Source organism: Callorhinus ursinus, unplaced genomic scaffold (genome assembly GCF_003265705.2).
Source record: "Callorhinus ursinus isolate GAN/ISIS: 27379988/994484 unplaced genomic scaffold, GSC_fseal_2.0 scaffold6, whole genome shotgun sequence".
In the NCBI taxonomy this organism is placed as follows: Eukaryota; Metazoa; Chordata; class Mammalia; order Carnivora; family Otariidae; genus Callorhinus; species Callorhinus ursinus.
In genome coordinates this window covers 43,178,096-43,198,850 of record NW_027397068.1, presented here as the reverse complement: position 1 = coordinate 43,198,850, position 20,755 = coordinate 43,178,096, and the positions used below count along the sequence as shown (strand labels likewise).

Sequence of the window (20,755 nt, the reverse complement as noted above, 5' to 3'; positions counted from 1 at the left end):
TATCAGGGAAGACTTCGAAGAGGAGATAACATTTTAACCCAGCTTTTAAAAATGAACAGATTTCCAAAGCTGTGCTCAGTTTATTTGGAATAGAAAAAATGGTTGGCATAATGGGATACAAGTGCAGGTGAGTAATTTTGAGGGAAAACAGTGAGGTTTTCACAAGCAAGAAAATTACATAACCAGATCATAATTTAGAAAATATTCTGATGGATGCTGTGCTAGAAGGAAGCAACTGGAAAAATGGAGCCTACTCAAGTGATTCTAGCAATGTTCAAAGCAAGAGAAGAGGAGTGTCCAAAAAGGCAGAGAGACACTGGGCACTGAGAGGAACGAACTGATTTTTGTTTCAGGCCCCTCATGTCTGAGGGCAAATTGTTTGGCAACTGTGGGCTAAGAGAACATTCAGGCATACATGTTCTGCATATTGAATGTACAAATGTGTTGAGAATAGCCTGGAGGGTAGACACAGACAAAAGCAGAGATAGTGTGAAGGCCAACTGCAATAATCTAAACAAGAGACGAGGAGAATTTGGCCAAGAAGACAGAAGTACAAGTGGGGAGAAGTGGTCAAATCCTGAATATATTTTGAGAATACTGCTGATAAGGTTTGCTAAGGTGTCAGATATGAAGTATGAGAGACAGGAGTCAAGGATGACTACAAGATTTTTGGCCTGAGCAACTGAAAGATTGCTGTTGCCATTAACAAAGGTGGGGAGGACTGAGGGGGGAGGGGGGGACATAAGCTTGAGGTGCCTGTTTTACATCAATAGGAAATATAATACATTTACCTGAAAATATTTGACTTGGGGATTGGTTTAATTAATGGATGATGGTTGACTGTGGATCTCTCTTCACCTGTGTGTCTTTAAATACTCATACAAGGATCTGATTCTTCTTTTTTTTTTTAAAAGATTTTATTAATTTATTTGAGAGAGAGATTGAGCACACAAGCAGGGGGAGGAGCAGAGGAAGAGGGACAAGCAGACTCTGTACTGAGTGTAGAGCCCAACAATAAGAAAACAAATCAATTTAAAAATGGGCCTACAACCTTAATAGACACCTCACCAAAGAAGATACACAGATGGCAAATGGCCATATGAAAACATGCTCCATATTATATGTCATCAGAGAAAAGGGATGAGCTCCCACTGCACACTTAGTAGAATGGACAAATCCCAAACACTGACAACACCAAATTTTGGCAAGGATGTGGAGTAACAAGAACTCTCATTCATTGCTGGTGGTAATGCAAAATGGTATAGCCACTTTGGAAGACAGTTTGGCAGTTTTTTATAAAACTAAACATATGCTGGGGCACCTGGGTGGCTCAGTTGTTTAAGCATCTGCCTTCGGCTCAGGTCATGATCCCAGGGTTCCGGAATCGAGTCCCGCATCAGGCTCCCTGCTGAGAAGGGAGCCTGCTTCTCCCTCTCCCTCTGCCCCTCCTCCCTGCTTGGATTCTCTCTCTCTCCCAAATAAATAAAATCTAAGAAAAAAAACCTAAACATATGTTTATCATGTGACCGAGTAATCATGTTCCTTGGTATTTACCCAAAGGCAGTGAAAATTTATGTCCACACAAAAACCTGCATACACTAGCTTTATTCATAATTGGCAAAATGTGGAAGCAATCAAGATACCCTTCAGTAGGTGAATGGATAAACTGTAGTATATCCAGACAATGGAATATTATTATATTATTATAGCACTAAAAGGAGATGAACTGTCACACCATGAAAAGACGGAGAAAACTTAAATGTGTATCACTAAGTGAAAGAAGCCAATCTGAAAAAGCTACATACTGTGTGATTCCAACTATATGATATCCTGGAAAAGGCAAAACTACACAGACAGTAAAAAGATCACTGCTTGCCAGGGGTTGGTGGAGTAGGGATGAACAGACAGAGCAGAGAGGAATTTTAGGGCAGTGAAAAACTCTGCATGATACTATAAAGATGGATACATGTCACCATATATTTGCCCAGAACGTGCCACACCAAGAGTGAACCCTAAGATAAACTATGGACTTTGGGTAATTATGATGTGTCAGCATAGGTGTAGGTTTATCAACTGCAGCAAATGTACCGCTCTTCTGGGGAATGTTAATAATGAGAGAGGCTATGTGGGAAATCTCTGTATTGTCTCTTCAATTTTGCTGTGAACCTAAAACTGCTCTAAAAATTAAAGTCTTAAACACACGTACACACACACACACACACACACACACACACACACACACACAGTCCAGAGAGGCAAAACTTGAGACAGAATTTTTCCATATTTATTTAGCTTTCTTTTAGCTAAGTAAGCACAGTTTTGAAACAACTCATTTTACAATTCTGCAGTTACAATTAATATCATAACATGCATGAATAATGCTCTAGATACTACTTTAACATAAGTTATGAATTGGTTTTGTGTTTAGCTAATGTTATGGGTAGCTACTGAGTTACCAAATACTCTACTGAAAAAGCTGAGTGAATTTTAATTGTAGTAAGTTTTTAATCTTTACAAGTAAAAGAGAAATGCTGCTAAGAATGTGAGGATCAGCGGTTTTCCAAGTAAGAAGGAAAACTTAACTATGACAGGGTATAAACCTATATAAATTAAATCAACTGGCTAATCATATTTTTGAAGAGGTCCATAAGGCATTTGAGAATTCCTTAAATACCTTACATGTTATCATCATAATAGTGTCAGTTATATCATTGCAAGTTCACATAGTAAAACATGTTGTACATACCGAAAATTCCTTTTCCAAAGCTGGTCATATTTGAGCTGATTTCTACAAACTTGTAACTGTTAATCTGTGTAGGTGGCTCAGTGAGCTACTTAACAAAGCAGTGCTAAAAAGCCTGGAAATCTAATTTTGAGAAGCCAAAACCCCTACTTCCACTTCCAGTGAATAAAATGGAATGTGAACATTCACTTCAATTGTAAAGTAAGTACTAACGGAAGCAGAACTCAGGAAAAGTACATGTTGGTCTCTTGGCCTAAACTTCCACTGTCTGCCTGCCAAACACTGAGTCTTAAATATTCAGTTCTACTGCCACCTGCTCTCAAAATTGTGTTCCTTTCCACAACCTCTTCTGTGGACATTACAGCACTTAACACACTAAACTGTAATCACTGGTTTTGTCTGACCTTTGTATCAGCATTTGAAGACAGACTGTTCTTTCTCACCTACATTTCCTGATCATCACATGTTAAGTACTCAGCAAATGTTTGTTAAATGGATAAATGAATGAATATTTATTTCAGATGTTGTAACTAAATATCCCAGATGTTGTAATTAAACACTGTAATAAGTATTTCATTACTTAAAACTATGTTTATTTTTTTAAAAGATTTTTATTTATTTGACAGAGAGAGACACAGTGAGAGAGGAAACACAAGCAGGGGGAGTGGGAGAGGGAAAGCAGGCCTCCCGCCAAGCAGGGAGCCCGATGCGGGGCTTGATCCCAGCACCCTGGGATGATGACCTGAGCCGAAGGCAGACGCTTAACAACTGAGCCACCCAGGCGCCCCTAAAACTATGTTTAATATCATGCTGAATATAAGAAAGAAAACTCATCATCTCAGCCTACTTCTAACATCAATACTTTAATCTTTGTGTTCATTTATACTCATGCACATGGTGTTACTATACACTGGCACAATGTAGGATTAGTTTCAGTACCTTACTCTTCATTCACATTCACTATTGTTAGTGTAGATCAGCACAATCCCTAAAGAAATATGTCTAACGAAATGATGTATCAGTAATGCTAACATTGAGCTATTAAAATAAATTTTCTCATCCAAGCTTATCTGTCTCTACTTTCAAATCAGGATTTCTTCATGATAAAAGCCAGGCCTAATCACTTTTTAATTCTACCTTTCCTTTGGTACAATATACCAACCATAAAACGATAATTTCCACCAGTTTTCAATACATTACTATAACCATTTTATGTTTCTTCCCCATTTATATTCTTACAGGTAAAATGTCATGACAGTGAATTCTCTTGGATAGCCAAATTGCTTGTTCTTGTAAATTCACCATTAGAATTTACCTTATGTATATTATATAGCTTTAAGGAACAATTTATCACAAAAATGTTAGGCTTCAAGAAGTGAAAACTAGCATCTCAAATCTGAGTAAAAAGTGACACATATACAATTCTTTCCATCAACAAGAACAGAAATCACTATGTAGTATGGTACTCTTCATTTTGAAATTTTGTGTGTTATATAACTGTCAAGAAATGGTTAATTTCTTTTTCCCCTTCATAGTAACAAAGGTTCCAATAAAGTACTTTCTATACCAGTTTATTCTTCATAAATAAGTAAGTCACTATTATAATAGACTATGGAGAAATGAAAATATTTAAACTTTAAAAAAAATAGCCCTTCCTGATTAATGGGATTTGTTTTAATGGGATTTTACCTATAGTATCTTATATCTTAAATGAGTAACCATTAAAACAAAGAAGTCAATGACAAAGTATCCATGGAATTGTATCACATATCTCAGGAAACAGACATTCAGAAAAGATTTAAGGCTAACCAGTAATAGCCTCTCATAAAACCCAATGAACCTTACAACTGTAATTAGACTTCAAAAGGACCAAAATATTAGTTTATGTTGAGCCAAGATTAGGAAAATCTTCCACTGTTGACATTTTCATGTTCTCAGTTTTTCAATCAAACAGTCGGCCTGTAATTTTGAAAACACAACGTATTTTTAAATTCTAGTTATTACAGCCTATATTAAATAATTCTACTGGCATCCCTATTATATTAAGTCACAGCAGAAGAGCTGGATATTACATATTCTGTTCCTAAATATATCTTATAAAAAATTTCTCAATATAATAGTTTTATAAACTATAGTAAAGGTATTCCACATTGTATATATATAGGCAGATTTTTATAGATATTGCATTAAAAAGCTTCAATAAGAAAAGGAAAATAAATATAATACTAACATTTTACAAAGTAAACTAGATGTGGAGGAACCTTAAATGCATATTACTAGGTGAAAGAAGCCAATCTGAAAAGGCTACATGCTGTATTGTTCCAACCATATGACATTCTGGAAAAGGCAAAAGTGTGAAGGCAGTGAAGAGATCAGTGGTTACCAGGAATTAAGGGAGAAGGAGAGGTGAATAGGTAAACCACGGAGGTTTTTATTATACCATAATGTTGGATACATGTTACTACACATTTGTCCAAACCAATAAAATACAGAACACCAAGAATAAACCCTAGTGTGAATCATGAACTTTGGGTAAAAATGATGTGTTACTGTAATTTCATGAATTATAACAAACGTTATCACTGTGGTATACCAGGACGTCCATAGTGAGAGACTGTGAGTGTATGGGTGATAGAGGGTATATGGGAACTCTCGGTACTTTCCATTCAATCTTGCTGTGAGTCTAAAAGTGCCCTAAAAAATAAAATCTATTAAAAAATTAAAAAGTAAACCGAAGTCTTCTAGTTATTATTTCAAATATTTTCTTTATCTGAAACATAAGAGATTTTGAAATAAATCTTAGTATCTTTATCTTGATTTTTTTCAAAGTCTCATAGTATATGCTGACAGATCTAAGGAGAGTTCAGATTCACAGAATGAACCATTAACAGATCTTATAACTTTGTTCATTTTTTTCTAACTAAAATGTCATGTAAGGAAATACAGTTAAAAATATTACAAAAAATGTATTTTTCATTACTTCCTTATAAAAGCATGGAGCATGTAGAAAATTAGAAATACAAATAAGGAAAAAAATCCCTTTTTTAATCACACTGATTTTTTAAGGAGACCACACCAACTGCCCTATCAAATATTCTACTAATTTTTATTCAGAACACACACACACACACACATAAATATCTTAAATTATTTTTAAATTAAATAAAACCATCTGGACAAGTTGAAGAGAGGGATACTAAGGTTGAAATATGAAGTTTCTAGAAATCATGCTTTTTAATTTCTTGGGTACCATGACTATAATAATGATATGCATTAACAGCAATTATTTAATTTGTAATTCAGTGATTATTTAAAAATAGCAACTATAGGTCTCCTTATCCTCATGGACACATAGGGACTGGTAAATTACTAGTCAAGTGGCCCTGGAAGGACAGTCACTTAATAACCAAGGCTTGACTGTCAGGCAACAGGCCTGTAATCAGCTTGAATTCTATTCTACTTTTGCCCTAGGAAAGCAGAATTCTGTAATTTTTTAGGCTCGATGGCTTCAACCTCAGAGCTGACAGTTAATGCTACCAAGGCAGCCCTTTTCTAAACTAGAAAATTACAGGAATTCAATTTCTACAATAATGTTGGGAATGATAACAGAGGCAGGAGGTAATATTTACTAGTACTTACTATTTGCAAGGTACAGTTTTAAGCGCTGTATATGTAAATTATGTTATCAATCCTCTTATCAACCCTACGGGTGGGCAGTATTCCTTATAGGCAGGTAATAGATAAAGAACCTGGGCCTTACAACATTTAAGTAACTTGCACATGGGACCTCAAGTAACTGAGCCACAATTTATTTATTTTTTTTTAAAGATTTTATTTATTTATTCATGAGAGACAGAGAGAGAGAGAGAAGCAGAGGGAGAAGCAGGCTCCCCACCGAGCAGGGAGCCCAATGAGGGACTCGATCCCAGGACCCTGGGATCATGACCTGAGCCGAAGGCAGACGCTTAACCATCTGAGCCACCCAGGCGCCCCACAATTTAAATGTAGATCGGACTCTGGGTTCTGAACTGCTAATGCCATGGTTCTTCTATATCATATCCTCTGCTTACAATGGCAAGACATAGCCATAACTTCTCTTCCTACAGATCTGATACCCTGGAAAATCCCTTAAACTAAAAATATTACTTTGGATATCTGTGAGCAGTACATTAAAAGAGAGGATCAAGCCTATGAGAGCTGTTAAGTGCCTACTGTTGCCAAGAAAAGAACTGTAACGAAAAGGACAAATATTTTAAATACTTTTGTATGCTGCTACTATAATAATAACACTTACTGTGATAAACCAATAGGAATTCACTCTATAGACCAATTTTGATAAGAAGCCAAGTTGATCGACAGGCGCCAGCACATGAAGGTGCAAGTGGGAGATGGAACAGAATGGCGGCATATGGAAACCCATTCTAAAACAGAAAGGTTAGAGATACTTGGCAAGTCAGTTCTACAAGAGTTTAAAGCTATTTTTTCATGTTAAAACACATAACCATTAACAGGTTACCTAGGGTAGACAGATTGCCACTCAGACATCACTTTTATCGCTTTCTTTATACACTTCTCAGTATTCATACACTTTCTCCTCTTTTCATGCTGAAGTTCACAGTAACAAACTCTTCATCAAGGAAGGGCTTAAGAGCGTATGTCTCAGTAAAACTTTTATGAATTCTGAGTTGGCATTGTTTTATCACCTCAGTCCTTATCAGTTTTAACCTTTAATTCTCCTAAGATATGGCTCTGCAATGAATCTTTTAAAAAAAAATTACAGGGCACTCCTGGGACCTTTAACTTTTAGACTGTACAGCTGAGGCATAAAGTTGTTTGTTGTGTACTATGTTTGGCATAAATTCCACCCTTTTCTTTAAAAAAAATTACATGACACTCAAGTAAAAGGGTTCCTTTATTCCAAGACATAGCCAGTAGATGGTGTGCCTTCTCCTTTAATAAAGTAGTCATTTCCTTACCAACCCATCTTCCCATAGTGAGATTATTTATATCATTATTAAAAAAAACTTTATTATCACTTGAATTTCTTGCTTAATAATGAAAATAAGTTAGATAATAATCATAATTATCTGCTTTATAAAACATTTATAAGACAATTCCTTTGACTACTAACAAATTTCTACTAACAAATTTTTTAAATATGATTCTCTCTCTTAAAAATCAGTTTACAGTTTTGTAAGTCCACTTAGAAATTCTGAGTGGAGCAAGGCACACCTGTAACAATAATCCAAGCCTAAAGCCTAGAAATATTTGCCTCCTCAAATTAGAAGTGAGTCTCAATTAAAAAAAAAAAAAGACTACAATGAGAGGGAGCGTAGGGGGGTGTAGGAGAAGTGGTCTATTGCAGCAACATAGGACTGACAATGGAGAGTCAGAAACATGGCACATATTGAAAAGCTTCCACCACTGCCTAGAAAAAAGAGACTGAGTTTTCCTTCTGTGAAACAGGAGTCATGTAATACAGAATCAAGTAATCTAAAAGCTAGAAGCAACTCAAGGGTTCATTCAACCCTTTCATTTCAAAGATGGGAAAGCCAAGATCCAAAAAGTAGACTCCCCAAGGTCACAAAGTCCGGCAGTGACAGAGTGAGGATTGAGACTCTTGGTCCAACGTCCATTCTTCTAATAAGCACTCCTCTGACTGGGAAGGGAAATGTACTGCTTTTGGCCAAAGGGTCTCAAATACCATCTGTTCCTTATCACTATCACCCTTGAATAGCGCTTCACAGTTTTCAGAGGATTTTCACACACACAATCTTATTTGAACCGGTAAGTAGGCAGAGCAGGTATTATCTTGGAGAGGTTAAAGGCCTCAAGTATCATAGCCAGTATGAGCCCAGTACTCAGCAAGTAGCATGGACAGCGTTAGAGCTCAGGTCTCTTTGAATTCCAGTTCAGATGTTAGAAGTAATATCCGATCTACCTGTCTCGGCAAGCCTTTGGTCACACAAGGCAAAGTCAGAAGTCTTTTAAAAAGGAAAAACACTATTTAGATTAAGTAAAAGAGTTGCCACATTGAACATTATATGCTTTTTTGCTCAAACTTTGGCAAATGCCAGAGATCAATTCAGCAGGCAATGAATTCAAGTTAATTTCCCACTAGAAGTATAATACTATATTTTTAAATCATAAAATCAAATAGTTTCTAAAGAAATTTAATTTACACATATTTGTTATAGAAATGGACATACTGAACAAAGAATGGTGGACTTGTAACTATTTTACCTACCCGCTGCTTAAATAGACTTGTCTGCCCAAACTCCAAGTGGTGATTTTTAGATGCTGAGACATGAGAGGAAGATGTTTTATTTATTAAATTTATACTACCGATGAACAACGTATGCTCACTCTCAGGAAAACTGTATTTAAGCTACCTCTGCTTTCATTTCCCAGGAGGGAACGACATTTCAGAAAAACCAACTACGCATATTGGTTTCTATCTGGAAGTATACATACCTCGCATTTTTGAAGTCAGTGAAATTATTCCTTTCAAGAATGGTTTTTCCAACAGTTACCATGCTCTCAACTATAAAACAGGAAAGAAACTACATTACACTGTAGGAAACATTACTAAATTGTTATTAATTTTAACTTTTAGGATCCTAATCAAAAGTCATATTCAATGGGTAAATATTTAAAGACCTGTTTAATAGTTCTAAGTTACTGAGAAGTTTGCTCATCAAAACTGAAATGAAGTATCAACCTATCAAAGTACAGTGTATAGGCTGACTTTGAACAGTGTTGAGGAGTACTATTAAGTGACTACATAGGACATCTGATCCTACTGAGGTCTAATTCTAATCATAAGGAGACCAAGTAAGAAACAAAAACATGTTTGAAATAAGAAGACATGCAAGAAAACTGAATTTGTCTTTCAACCCAAATTAAGGATATGATAGCCTTTCATGTCAGCCTACCTCTGACTAGCTAGATGTTCATATAATTGTTTTGGCTTCTGAACTCTATCTGCCTTAATGTCTTTATAGTCTTGGTGCTTTATGGCCTTCGGATAGGAATACACTTCCCCATGAGAAAAAATTTGGTAACCTGCAATCTCCAAAGCACAATGCCAAAATTTAGACCTCTTTTGTTTCTGAATGGTGTAACCAAGCATTTGGAAGGGGGGGTGAAATGAGAGAATCTACAGAAGATGGTTGTTAAAAAAGAGGCTCATAAAATTGTTGTGAATGTTTACTTCACTAAGTCAGGCTTGAGCCAGGAGGACGACAGACTTCCATGACAAAGTCGGTACCATATTGTCTAAAAAAAAACCTCAAGTTACTTCATGCAAGACTGTATCTTGTTTTCTTTTAAAATACTCCCAAGATCCCAGACATGGAAGAAAATGTTTTCTCTTAATTTCTTTAAAAGACATATGACTGCTTAAAGCAATAATTTTAACAGTACCAAGATATTACAATGTAGATATAATATATATGACAACAATAACACAAAGTGTTACAAAGTTTATCACATTTTTCATGAATCGATACAATGTTAATTCTAATTAGGCTATGATAATTACACAATGAGTATTTTAGTCTTTCTAGAGCAACGATTTTTTAAAAAAAATGTGAAGAGGAATACATAAAAAGGCAAGAAATAAATTAAAATAGAATAACAAAAAATATATCTGAACGACCACAAGAAGGCAGGAAAGAAACAGGGCAATAACAACAAAAAATGGGACAAACAGAAAACAAATGGCAAGATAGTACACCTAAATCGAACTGCATCAATAGTTATATTAAAGGTTTATGAACTAAACACTCCAATTAAAAAATCAGAGATTTTCATACTATTTTTAAAAAATAATAATAAATAAGCAAGACGCAACTATATTGCTGTCTTCAAGTCTTTAAATATTAATATTCAATTTGGTTGAAAGTATAGAAAAAGATACCCAATGTGGAGAGTAAGTAACAAGAAAGTAAAGTAGTTAAATTCATGTCATACAAAATAGGCTCAAGAAGTATTTCCAGAGATAAAGAGGGATATTTTACAATGATAAAAAAGGATCAATTCATTGAGAAGGTATGACAACCATAATTATGTATTCACTTAAAATCAGATTCAAAATACATGGAGCAAAACCTATTGTCTCCTTTCTATCTCACTGTTACCTATTCTATTATTTCTTTCCTTATACTTACTTTGGTCTGATTCACTTGCCTCTTTCTAGCATCCTAAAGTAGAAAATTAGTTCATTGGTTTTATTTTATTTTATTTTTTTTAAAGATTTTATTTATTTGACAGAGAGAGAGAGAGCACAAGTAGGCAGAGAGGAAGGCAGAGGGAGAAGGAGAAGCAGGCTCCCTGCTGAGCAGGGAGCCCGACGCAGGGCTTGATCCCAGGACCCTGGGATCATGACCTGAGCCGAAGGCAGCCGCTTAACCAACTGAGCCACCAGGCGCCCCTTTAGTTCATTGGTTTTAAACATCCCCTTCCATTGTCATCAGAGAACAGAGGTTATAAGATTTCAATAATCTGAAATGTATTTAGACTTATTTTATTGCCCAGAATATGGTCTATCTTGGTGAACATGTACTCTTAACAAAATGTGTACTTTATAGTTAAGTGGAGTTCTAAAAATACCAATTATAATCACAGTGTTTGATAGTGTTATTGAGCTCTTCCACATTCTTATTATTTTCCCAACTTCATAGATTGTATATAAATATTAACTGCAAGAACATTTAAACTTTCATTACAGAAATATTAAGATATAAGGAAAATCAGAAAGAATAGTATAATAAAATCCCAAATACCCACCATGCTGCTTCAAAATTGGTTAACATTTTATCTGCAAGTTATAAAAACTTTCAATAAAACAGAATGCTAGAAAAAGAAAACCAAGCATGAACATATTTCTCCCTCCTTAAAAAAAATTATAAAAAGGAAATACTTAAGGCATGGTGGCCACTGCTTGATGCTAACTATTGCAAAAATATTGGCCTTTATCTGCTGGAATAAATATGAAATGTACTCATAGAAGTTCAGATGACTAAGGAATTTTGCAATATTGAGAAGAAACAGTTTAAAAATTGGTAATTCAATAGTCTAAATACTAACGAACTACACTTCAAAGTTTTCCATCAAAGATATTTCTTATTAACCTCCAAAAATCTGGCCCAATCTATTTTGTCAGCTACTTAAATTATTAACCCAACTAATCCCAGACCCTGGAGACAAAGGCTATGAAAGCAGATACAAAGTGAACTTAGAAACGTCTTAGGAAATGGTAACTGGTAAGTCACAGAAATCATGAGTAGGAAAATACAGGATAATCCTGTAAGAGACAAGATTCAGAAGCCAAAAGGTCATTGCTAAAAGCCCATCGCCAAACTTTGGTGTTAGTTCATCTACACAAGAAACTTACAGGGCAGGTACCAAAATGGTCTCATTTTTGTATAGCACCTTCCATTTTCAGAGTCAAGGAAAGCCATCATTTAAAAAAACAAAAAGATGCATTATCTTTTAGAGATTTTAAAGATTAAATAACATGATGTCTGGAATTTGCTTTAAATCCACTGTGGGAGAAGGTTAATAGATGAAACAGATTGGCCACAAGTTAATAAATGTGGAGCTTAGGGCGCCTGGGTGGCTCAGTTGGTTAAGCGACTGCCTTTAGCTCAGGTCATGATCCTGGAGTCCCTGGATCAAGTCCCGCATCGGGCTCCCTGCTCAGTAGGGGGTCTGCTTCTCCCTCTGACCCTCCCCCCTCTCGTGCTCTCTCTCTCTCTCACTCTCTCTCTCAAATAAATAAATAAAATCTTTAAAAAAAAAAAGAAAAAACTACTATATATTAAAAAAAATGTGGAGCTTGGGTGATGAACACATGGAGATTAGACTATTTTCTTTATTTTTGTATATATTTGAAATTTTTCATGACAGAAGTTTCACAAATGCTCCTCTTTCATTAACACCTGGCTAGACATTTTCTTTTTAATTGTCACTGCTATCACTGATGCCAATTCAGGATGACACAACCTGAGGAATACTGCTATCTTCGTACCCAGTTCTATGTGATCCTTCTGTAGCTCTCTACAGTTTCCAAGATGCTTCTTTGGTACCACAAGATAATGATGAGGTGCTGCTGGTCTGATATCTTTGAAGCAAACTAGGTCTTCATTCTGAAGGAAAAAAACATATCATTTGTTAGAGAATCTTTTAAAAAGAATTTCCTAATGCTATTCTGACATGTCTTAAACACCATAAATCTCAGTCTGATAGGGAAATGGTACTTATGTTACAACTAACCCCAGCTGGGCAATTTTGATTATGCATTAAGTTCATAAAGACAAGCTTTAGCATCCTTCATGAGATGCTCATTTGTTCCAGAAAATGAAGACTTATATAAAGCTAGTTTCAGGAAAACAATTATCAATGAAGTTCAATAAAACTTTATTACCAAAGGGGTGTCTGGGTGGTACAGTGGATTAAGTGTCCCACTCTTGGTTTTGGCTCAGATCATGATCTCAGGGTTGTGAGATAGAGCCCCATGTCCAGTTTCATGCTCAGTGAGGAGTCTGCTTGAGATCCTCTCTCCCTCTCCCTCTGCCCCTCTCACTTGTGCTCGCTCTCTCTTAAATAAACAAATAAATCTTTAAAAAACAAAACAAAAAACTTCATTACCAATAATCCCAGGTTTTTTTTTTATTTCCTTATATATTTCTCTATCTCTACCTATATAAGGGTTTTTCACTCTTAATATGTACTTTTAAAGGTTTGACTACAGAAACATAGCAAGATTGATAAATTCTTTTTTACATTTAATTTTTTTCCAAAGTCGCATGTTATACAACTATAACAGGAAAATCATCTAGCATCTACATATCCAGACGTTACCTTTTTAAACAATTTTCACAGCAGTTATACACTGCTGTGTATTGCACTAAGTGTCCAATCCATTATATTAGTTTCCTGATTTACTAAGTGTCCAATTGCACTAAGTGTCCAATCCATTATATTAGTTTCCTGATTTACATACTCCACATACTTATGGAAGGAAAAAAGAAATGAAAAAGGGAGTCTTTCAACCTACTGACATTTGAGTTTCAACCTTTTCCAAAAGTAAAATCAATATTCCCTAAATATCCTTATTCAATATCTTATATAAAAATTTTTTCAATGACTAAAAGACACATGAAAAGATGCTCAACACCACTCATCATCAGAGAAATGCAAATCAAAACCACAATGATATGAAACTTCACACCAGTTCAATAGCTAGTATTAAAAAGACAGGAAATACGTGTTGGCATGAGTGTGGAGAAAAGGGAACCCTCTTGCACTGTTGGTGGGAATGCAAACTGGTGCAGCCACTATGGAAAACAGTACGGAGGTTCCTCAAAAATTAAAAACAGAAATACCATATGATCCCCCAGTTCCACTACTGTATATTTATTTATCCAAAGAAAATTAAAACACTAATTCCAAAAGATGTATGCACCCCTATGTTTATTACAACATTATTTACAATAGCCAAGACATGAAAGCAACCTGAGGATCCATCAACAGATGAATGAATAAAGGAGATATGATATACATATATAAGGAAATATTACTCAGTCATAAAAAATGATGAGCTCTTGCCATTTATGACAACACGGATGCACCTAGAGGGTATTATACTAAGAACAAACTGGTAGCTGCCAGAAGGAAGGCTGGGGAGAGGGGGCAAAGCAAGTGAAGGAAAACCTATGCATTTTAGTTAGCCGGTGCAATCAATGATTGAATTAGATTTCCATTAAGCTTTCTAAAATATTGAAATTGGCCCTCTGATGTTACTTTCTCTCCTATTGCTACTACTGAACTAGCCATTATTTAGACTCTTCATTTTAAGACAGACTTTCTCCTCTTCTGAAGACACAATGACAAAAAATATGAAATGATGCATGTACAAAGCTATCCTTTGCAGCATGATTTGTAATAGCAAAAAAAAAAAAAAAAAAAAAGAAAAGAAAAAGAAAATAACCCAAGAGTCCATAATTCAACTAGGAGACTGGTTGAATAAATTATAGCAAATCCATACAATGAAGTAATATGTAGCTACAAAAAGGAATGAAGAAAATCTTTATATACTTATAAAATCATTTCTGAAATATACTTCGAAGTTAAAAAAAAAAACACAAGGAGCAGGAGAGTGGTAAGGCCATCTTTTGTGTAAGAAAGGGGAGTACAAATACAAACGTACACATACATATTCTCACAATGGAAGGCTAAACCAAATATATATTTTTTAGTTTCTTGTGAGGGAAGAGGAACAGGGTAAAGATGACAAGAGAATGGAAGCTAGACTTTTCTGAATGTCCTTAGCTTTATAATTTTGACTTTAAAAAAACATGAATATTTAACACCCTTTTGGACTTAAAAACAATCCCTAAAAATTGAACACAAACAGAAACAAATAAACCTAACTATATGTCACCCTGATAACATAACCACACAAAGAAATTTCTTTAAAAGAAAAAAGATTTTATTTATTTGAAAGAGACAGAGAGAACTAGAGTGCACGAGAGACAGCACACTAGTGGGAGAGTGGGGCAGAGGGAGAGGGAAAAGCAGATTCCCCACTGAGCAGGAAGCCCAAGTAGGGAGGATCTCAGGACCCAGGGACCATGACCTGAGCTGAAGCAGACGCTTAACCAACTGAGCCACTCAGGCGCCCCCAAAGAAAAGATATTTCAAGTGACTCTTAAACACAGAATTTTGACTATCCATCCCTCATGACAACCACTAAACGAGAACTTTTCATTTATGCTTTCAACACAGATCACAAGCAAGCTTCTCAAGTGTGGGACATGCCATATTTATCCTTGAACTACAAGTGAATAACACATAAACTTGAAAGATTCTTTAATAAATAAAAGATGCTTAAATAGAAAGATAAAGCTACCAATGCTTCCCTCCTCTACTCCTTAAAAAAAAATGATGTCATTATAGTTTTTACATACTTTTCCAGTAACAGAGATAGACTTTCCAAGATCTTTCAGTCTGTCCTTGCAAAACACATTCTTAAAGTTGGAATTACGGCCATTGTTTGATTTTAACAGTGTTTCTCAGCCCTTTTTCATTACCATCCCCCTAAGGCAACTTTTTAGATTTTTTTTTTCCTAATTGCCCCCCTCCCCTGATATTTTAATACCACAGCCAAATTGTACATGTGTTTATATCCTAAGTGCTATATGTGTATTTTATATATATAAACTTTTTTTGCCCCTGCCCCTGTCCCAGGCAAGAGCATCAGTTTTTACCCCTTTTGAGAATGCATGGATTTGACAAACAGCTAGTCCATCTTAACTTCATTACCACCACTGAATCCAAGCATCTGGGCTTAGCATCCATTAAATACGAGAAATAAACTGTGGTGAACAGAGTAGATGGGCACTCAACCTCCATCCCAAATACTTCTCTGTCTTTAGTACCACAGAAATTTAAAAACCAAAACCCCAGATGGAATTCAGATCTTGCCAACTAGATGCATTTCAGACTTAGGTGCTTTGACGAGCTAACCTGAGCAAAAGCCACCTTTCTGCAGCTTCCGCTAGTTCCAGCAGGCAAACATGGTCAGCTCTAAGACTACCGAGATTCTTTTTCCTTTCTTCCCCACCCCCATTCCATTGTCTAGTCAATGGCACCATGCAAGTCAAGAGACAGACATGAGACATCCATTTTTTTGGCACCATGGCCTACCTGCACGGACCCAGCAGGTATAGTGTAGCCCTGAAGCTGTGTTATTGGTCAAAGGCAAGTAGAAATAGGTAGGTGCTATGAGCATTTAGCACCCAGAGGTCAGACATGGGAAACATCCTACAACAGGTGGAACAGCTCTGCACAACAAAGCGGAATCCAACCCCGAACGCCAACAGTACTCCCACTGCAAACACTGCTCAACAGTGGCGATCACACTGCTTCATCATCTGAGTCACAGCTACAGAGACATCTTCCTGAAGTCTAAGTTCCAGTGGCAGTCACCTAACTCCTACCTTCCTGGCTGTGGCAGAGGAAACAAGTCGTCAGTATGCAAGTGCTGTTCTGGATGTCTTTTTTTTTTTTTTTTTAAGATTTTTATTTATTTATTTGACAGAGAGGGAGTGAGCACAAGCAGACGGAGCGGCAGGCAGAGGGAGGGGGAGACAGAGGGAGAAAGAGAAACCAACTCCCCGCCGAGCAGGGAGCCCGATGCAGGACTCGATCCCAGGACCCCGGGATCATGACCTGAGCCGAAGGCAGACGCTTAATGACTGAGCCACCCAGGAGCCCCCTGGATGTCATTCTTGAAGGCTTTTCCTTCAGCCCTTGCAACTTTTTTAGCAAATAATTCCCTATATTAAATCAATTTCTGCTTTAAATAGTGAGTTTTTCTTTCTGCAACTAACCCCTGACTGATAGCTAAAGCAAAGAAAAATAAGTAACATTTGAAAGAACATTTCAGTACCACACCATCTGAAGTGTAGGGCAAATTTGGTTAAAGAAGAGGAAGGACATTAAAGTTAAACTAGTATTTCCTCAGTGTGGCCTCAAGCAAGGTGAAAATAAACACCTAGCCTGGTATTTCTCAACCATGTTTTCACTGTCACCCCTCTGAGGACATTCTTAAGACTTTTTTCCTGATTCCACTCTCATGATATTTTAATACCACAGATATACTCCTTATCTGTTTATGTCCACTATGTTTACCTTTGCCTCACACAAAAAGAGTAAGATACTGTCACCCCAAAACCAACTTTTATCCCCCTCTGAGAATGCATGGCCTAGTATTTGCTTAGTTTCAACTCTGCAGTATACAACAAAAATACTATATGGATGCTTATGGAGTGAGGAATCTTCTCTAGCTTTTGCCAGAAAGATTTCCCAGACTAAACCCACATGATGCTGATAACTCCAATTATTCCAAATCAAATTTTCTCCTCTGGACTTAATTATAAGTCTACCCTACTTTATATAAACCCAATAGTTTCTAAATATTTACAATAAACATATATGAATGACTATAAGAATACACTATATATATAATGCAAAATACACAAATTAAAGATTAGGTTCTCTTTTTAAAAAGATAAATCTTTAACCTTTAATTAGTGAGCTCTTATATATGAAATCATCTTAGATTCAATTTTAAAAAGATCTGCAACTTGAGGTGCCTGGGTGGCTCAGTCATTAAGCCTCTGCCTTCGGCTCAGGTCATGATTCTGGGGTCCTGGGATCGAGCCCCACATCGGGCTCCCTGCTCTGTGGGAAGCCTGCTTCTCCCTCTCCCACTCCCCCTGCTTGTGTTCCCTCTCTTGCTATGTCTCTCTCTGTTAAATAAATAAATAAAATCTTTAAAAAAAAATCTGCAACTTTTTGAGGCACTGTTGTACAAGCATGTGCATCTTGCTTATGTTCTGTATCATATGGACTACTGTATATATTCATCCTGTGCCACCTATGTAGGATATAAATTAGTTAAAATATTGAATGTGTCTAATTTCCTCTATAAAAATGTTCCAGGCTTTTCACATAGTTCACTCTGAGAATGTTCTTCAAAGAGAAAAAATCCTGACCTTTGGCCTGGAAAAAACTGGGATAGAAGTTTGGAACATCCCACCCCCTCTCAGTGACTATTTTTATTTTTTTAATTATTTTTTTCCCTAAGATTTTATTTATTTGAGAGAGAGAGGGAGAGAGAGAGACAAAGAAAGATCACGAGCAGGGGGTAAGGGCAGAGGGAGAAGGAGACTCCCAGCTGAGCAACGAGCCCAATGCGGGACTCAACCCCAGAACCCTGGGATCATGACCTGAGCTGAAAGCAGATACTTAACCGACTGAGCCACCCAGGTGCCCCGCTCCGTGACTATTTTTAGACAAAACTTTTTACACTACTAGTACCTATTATTTACTAGTTTTCCTCAACATTGGTACTGGAGTATGCAAAATTTAAAAGCAGTTTCTAGACATCTAAGAAATATTGAATTCTGTGAAGCTAAAAAATTCACTTTACTTCTTGCTAGCCTAATTTTATATGCGGTGAAATCCTGACTCTATGGATCAGTTCAGCAGAGGCCTACTCCACAGACAAGTGATGTACTGCCCCTCTCCCTGTAGCTGCTTCCGGTTTTCACTCCTTCCCCTATTCAGCATAGATGTCAAGGTCTATCACTTCAGTCCTCTCTCTAGCCATAAATTCTTACCTTTGTTCCACTGCACCTCCAAAACACCCACAGGGCCAGACCCCAACCGTGCAATGACCCAGCTGTTCACCTTGTCTAAAACTAGACTCTGGCTGCTGCTGAAGGGGTAAAAAAATCACACAGATGAACAAAATACTGCAGGTGGTAGAACCACCTCACCAAGCACAGGGCACTGTAACCTGCTGCCTCCTCTGTATTCCGTCCACCCTTTAGATTATAAGATCTGAACAGTGACTACCCTTTGTCTTATTTACCAATGAATCTCCAACACTAGGTGCTTAGAACAGATTCAATTCACTTTTAACAAATGAATTAATGATCACTAAACAAACAAACACCCAGAATCTTTGGAGCTGATCCTCTCCAAAGGCTGTTTCTTTAAAGGCAAGTAGAACCAGTAGAAGAAAATGTGTACCAGATACGTTTTCAAGTACCTGAGCAAAATCTTAGTGCTCTGAAAATGTGCATACATCCCAGCTGACAACACCTGTACGAACTTTACCCTTCAGTGGAAATCTGAGGCTATTAAGAAATAGTTTGACCTCGGCTCCACACACCGCCCCCCCCCCCCAGCCTAACTTCAGTCAGTTTAACGAAGCTTTTCCCAATTACCATTACCTCCTTTCTACCAGTTTTCTCCTCGGTAACAGTATTAGAGTGTGTAGAACTTAAAATCGTGTCTAGAAAGGCAGGGGGTGGGGATACGGGGTGGGGAGAGGAATCAAATGCTATTTTCTGCCAAATACCTCGTACTTGCAGACAGAAGCCAAAGTGTCTGGCTTTATCGCTACATTGTCCCCCTCGGCACAGCAAGAAGACGCTGGAGACAGACCCGACTCCAAGAGAAGCAAGTCCGTCATTAACACCAGGACACCCAGCCTCCCCCACCCCGGTCCACACCTGCGAGGCCTCCCTCCCGGGGGCCTGACACGACCCCACCGCGGTCTGCCACCGCGAGGTCTCGGTCCCTGGGCTCCCCCAACCCACGCCGGGTCCGCATACAGCCCACCTCGCAGTACAGGAGCTCGGTGCCGGGTTCCTGCTGTCCCGCGATCCGGCAGAACACGCACTTGCTACTGTAGTCCTCCTCCTTCGATGACCGTGCGACAACATCGGTAGTCTTCGATGAAGACACCTTAGATTCTGTAGACTCCACTGCCTCAAAACCAGGCTCGGACTCCACGCTACCGCGCTTCGGCTCCTCCGCCATCGTACTGCCCCAAGGTGGCCAAGAACCTTGACTGCTCCTGCACCGCGGACCCTGGTCCGCCTCCTGCAGCTGCTTAGTTTTACCTGAAGGCGTCGCCCTTCGCCTGCCGCTGGGAAGGGCTGGGAGTTGGGCGCACGCGCTGATCCAAGCTGTGACTGCGACGCAGAGATCGCTCACACAGCCAGCGGCCGTGAGGGGGAGCGCGAGGACGCGCACGGATGCGACCGGGAGGAGGCGGCTGGGGCTTGCGGAAGTCGCTCCGCCCCCTGCATCTCGTTGGTAAAGACGCACCACGTCCTTTGAGACGGAGGAGCGCGCACCGCCGCGGTGACATCACTGTTGCGCCCTAACGTCCGGTCAAATGGAACCTGGTGGGTGTACTGAAGGTCTTTTCCGAAAGCTGCAAGTTAGCATCCCCCAAGAGTATTATTATGTTGTTAAAAAAAAACGTTTTTTAAAAATTCGTAGGTTTTAAGAGAATGAGCACAATTTCTAGAGCATTCTTTTCAGCATAGAATCTGTGCTCATAGAATTGTGCTCATTCTTTGGTCGTGCTTCATGCCTCAACCACTACAGTAACCTAACTAGTTTCCCTCCTTGATTCTCTTG

The 20,755-nt window shown here is 37.7% G+C and overlaps 1 protein-coding gene across 1 annotated transcript; it reads right to left on the bottom strand.

The window, feature by feature from the left end:
- Positions 1 to 43: 43 nt before the first annotated feature.
- On the bottom strand, positions 44 to 20,317 carry HINT3 (histidine triad nucleotide binding protein 3). Its single transcript, XM_025865244.2, has 5 exons — positions 19,946 to 20,317; positions 12,777 to 12,894; positions 9,218 to 9,287; positions 7,038 to 7,164; positions 44 to 4,702 (listed from the first exon to the last, which is right to left on the bottom strand). Exons 1-5 carry the CDS (start codon positions 20,144 to 20,146, stop codon positions 4,670 to 4,672), a joined length of 549 nt encoding a protein of 182 aa, XP_025721029.1. The 5' UTR covers positions 20,147 to 20,317; the 3' UTR covers positions 44 to 4,669.
- Between the last annotated feature and the right edge of the window lie 438 nt (positions 20,318 to 20,755).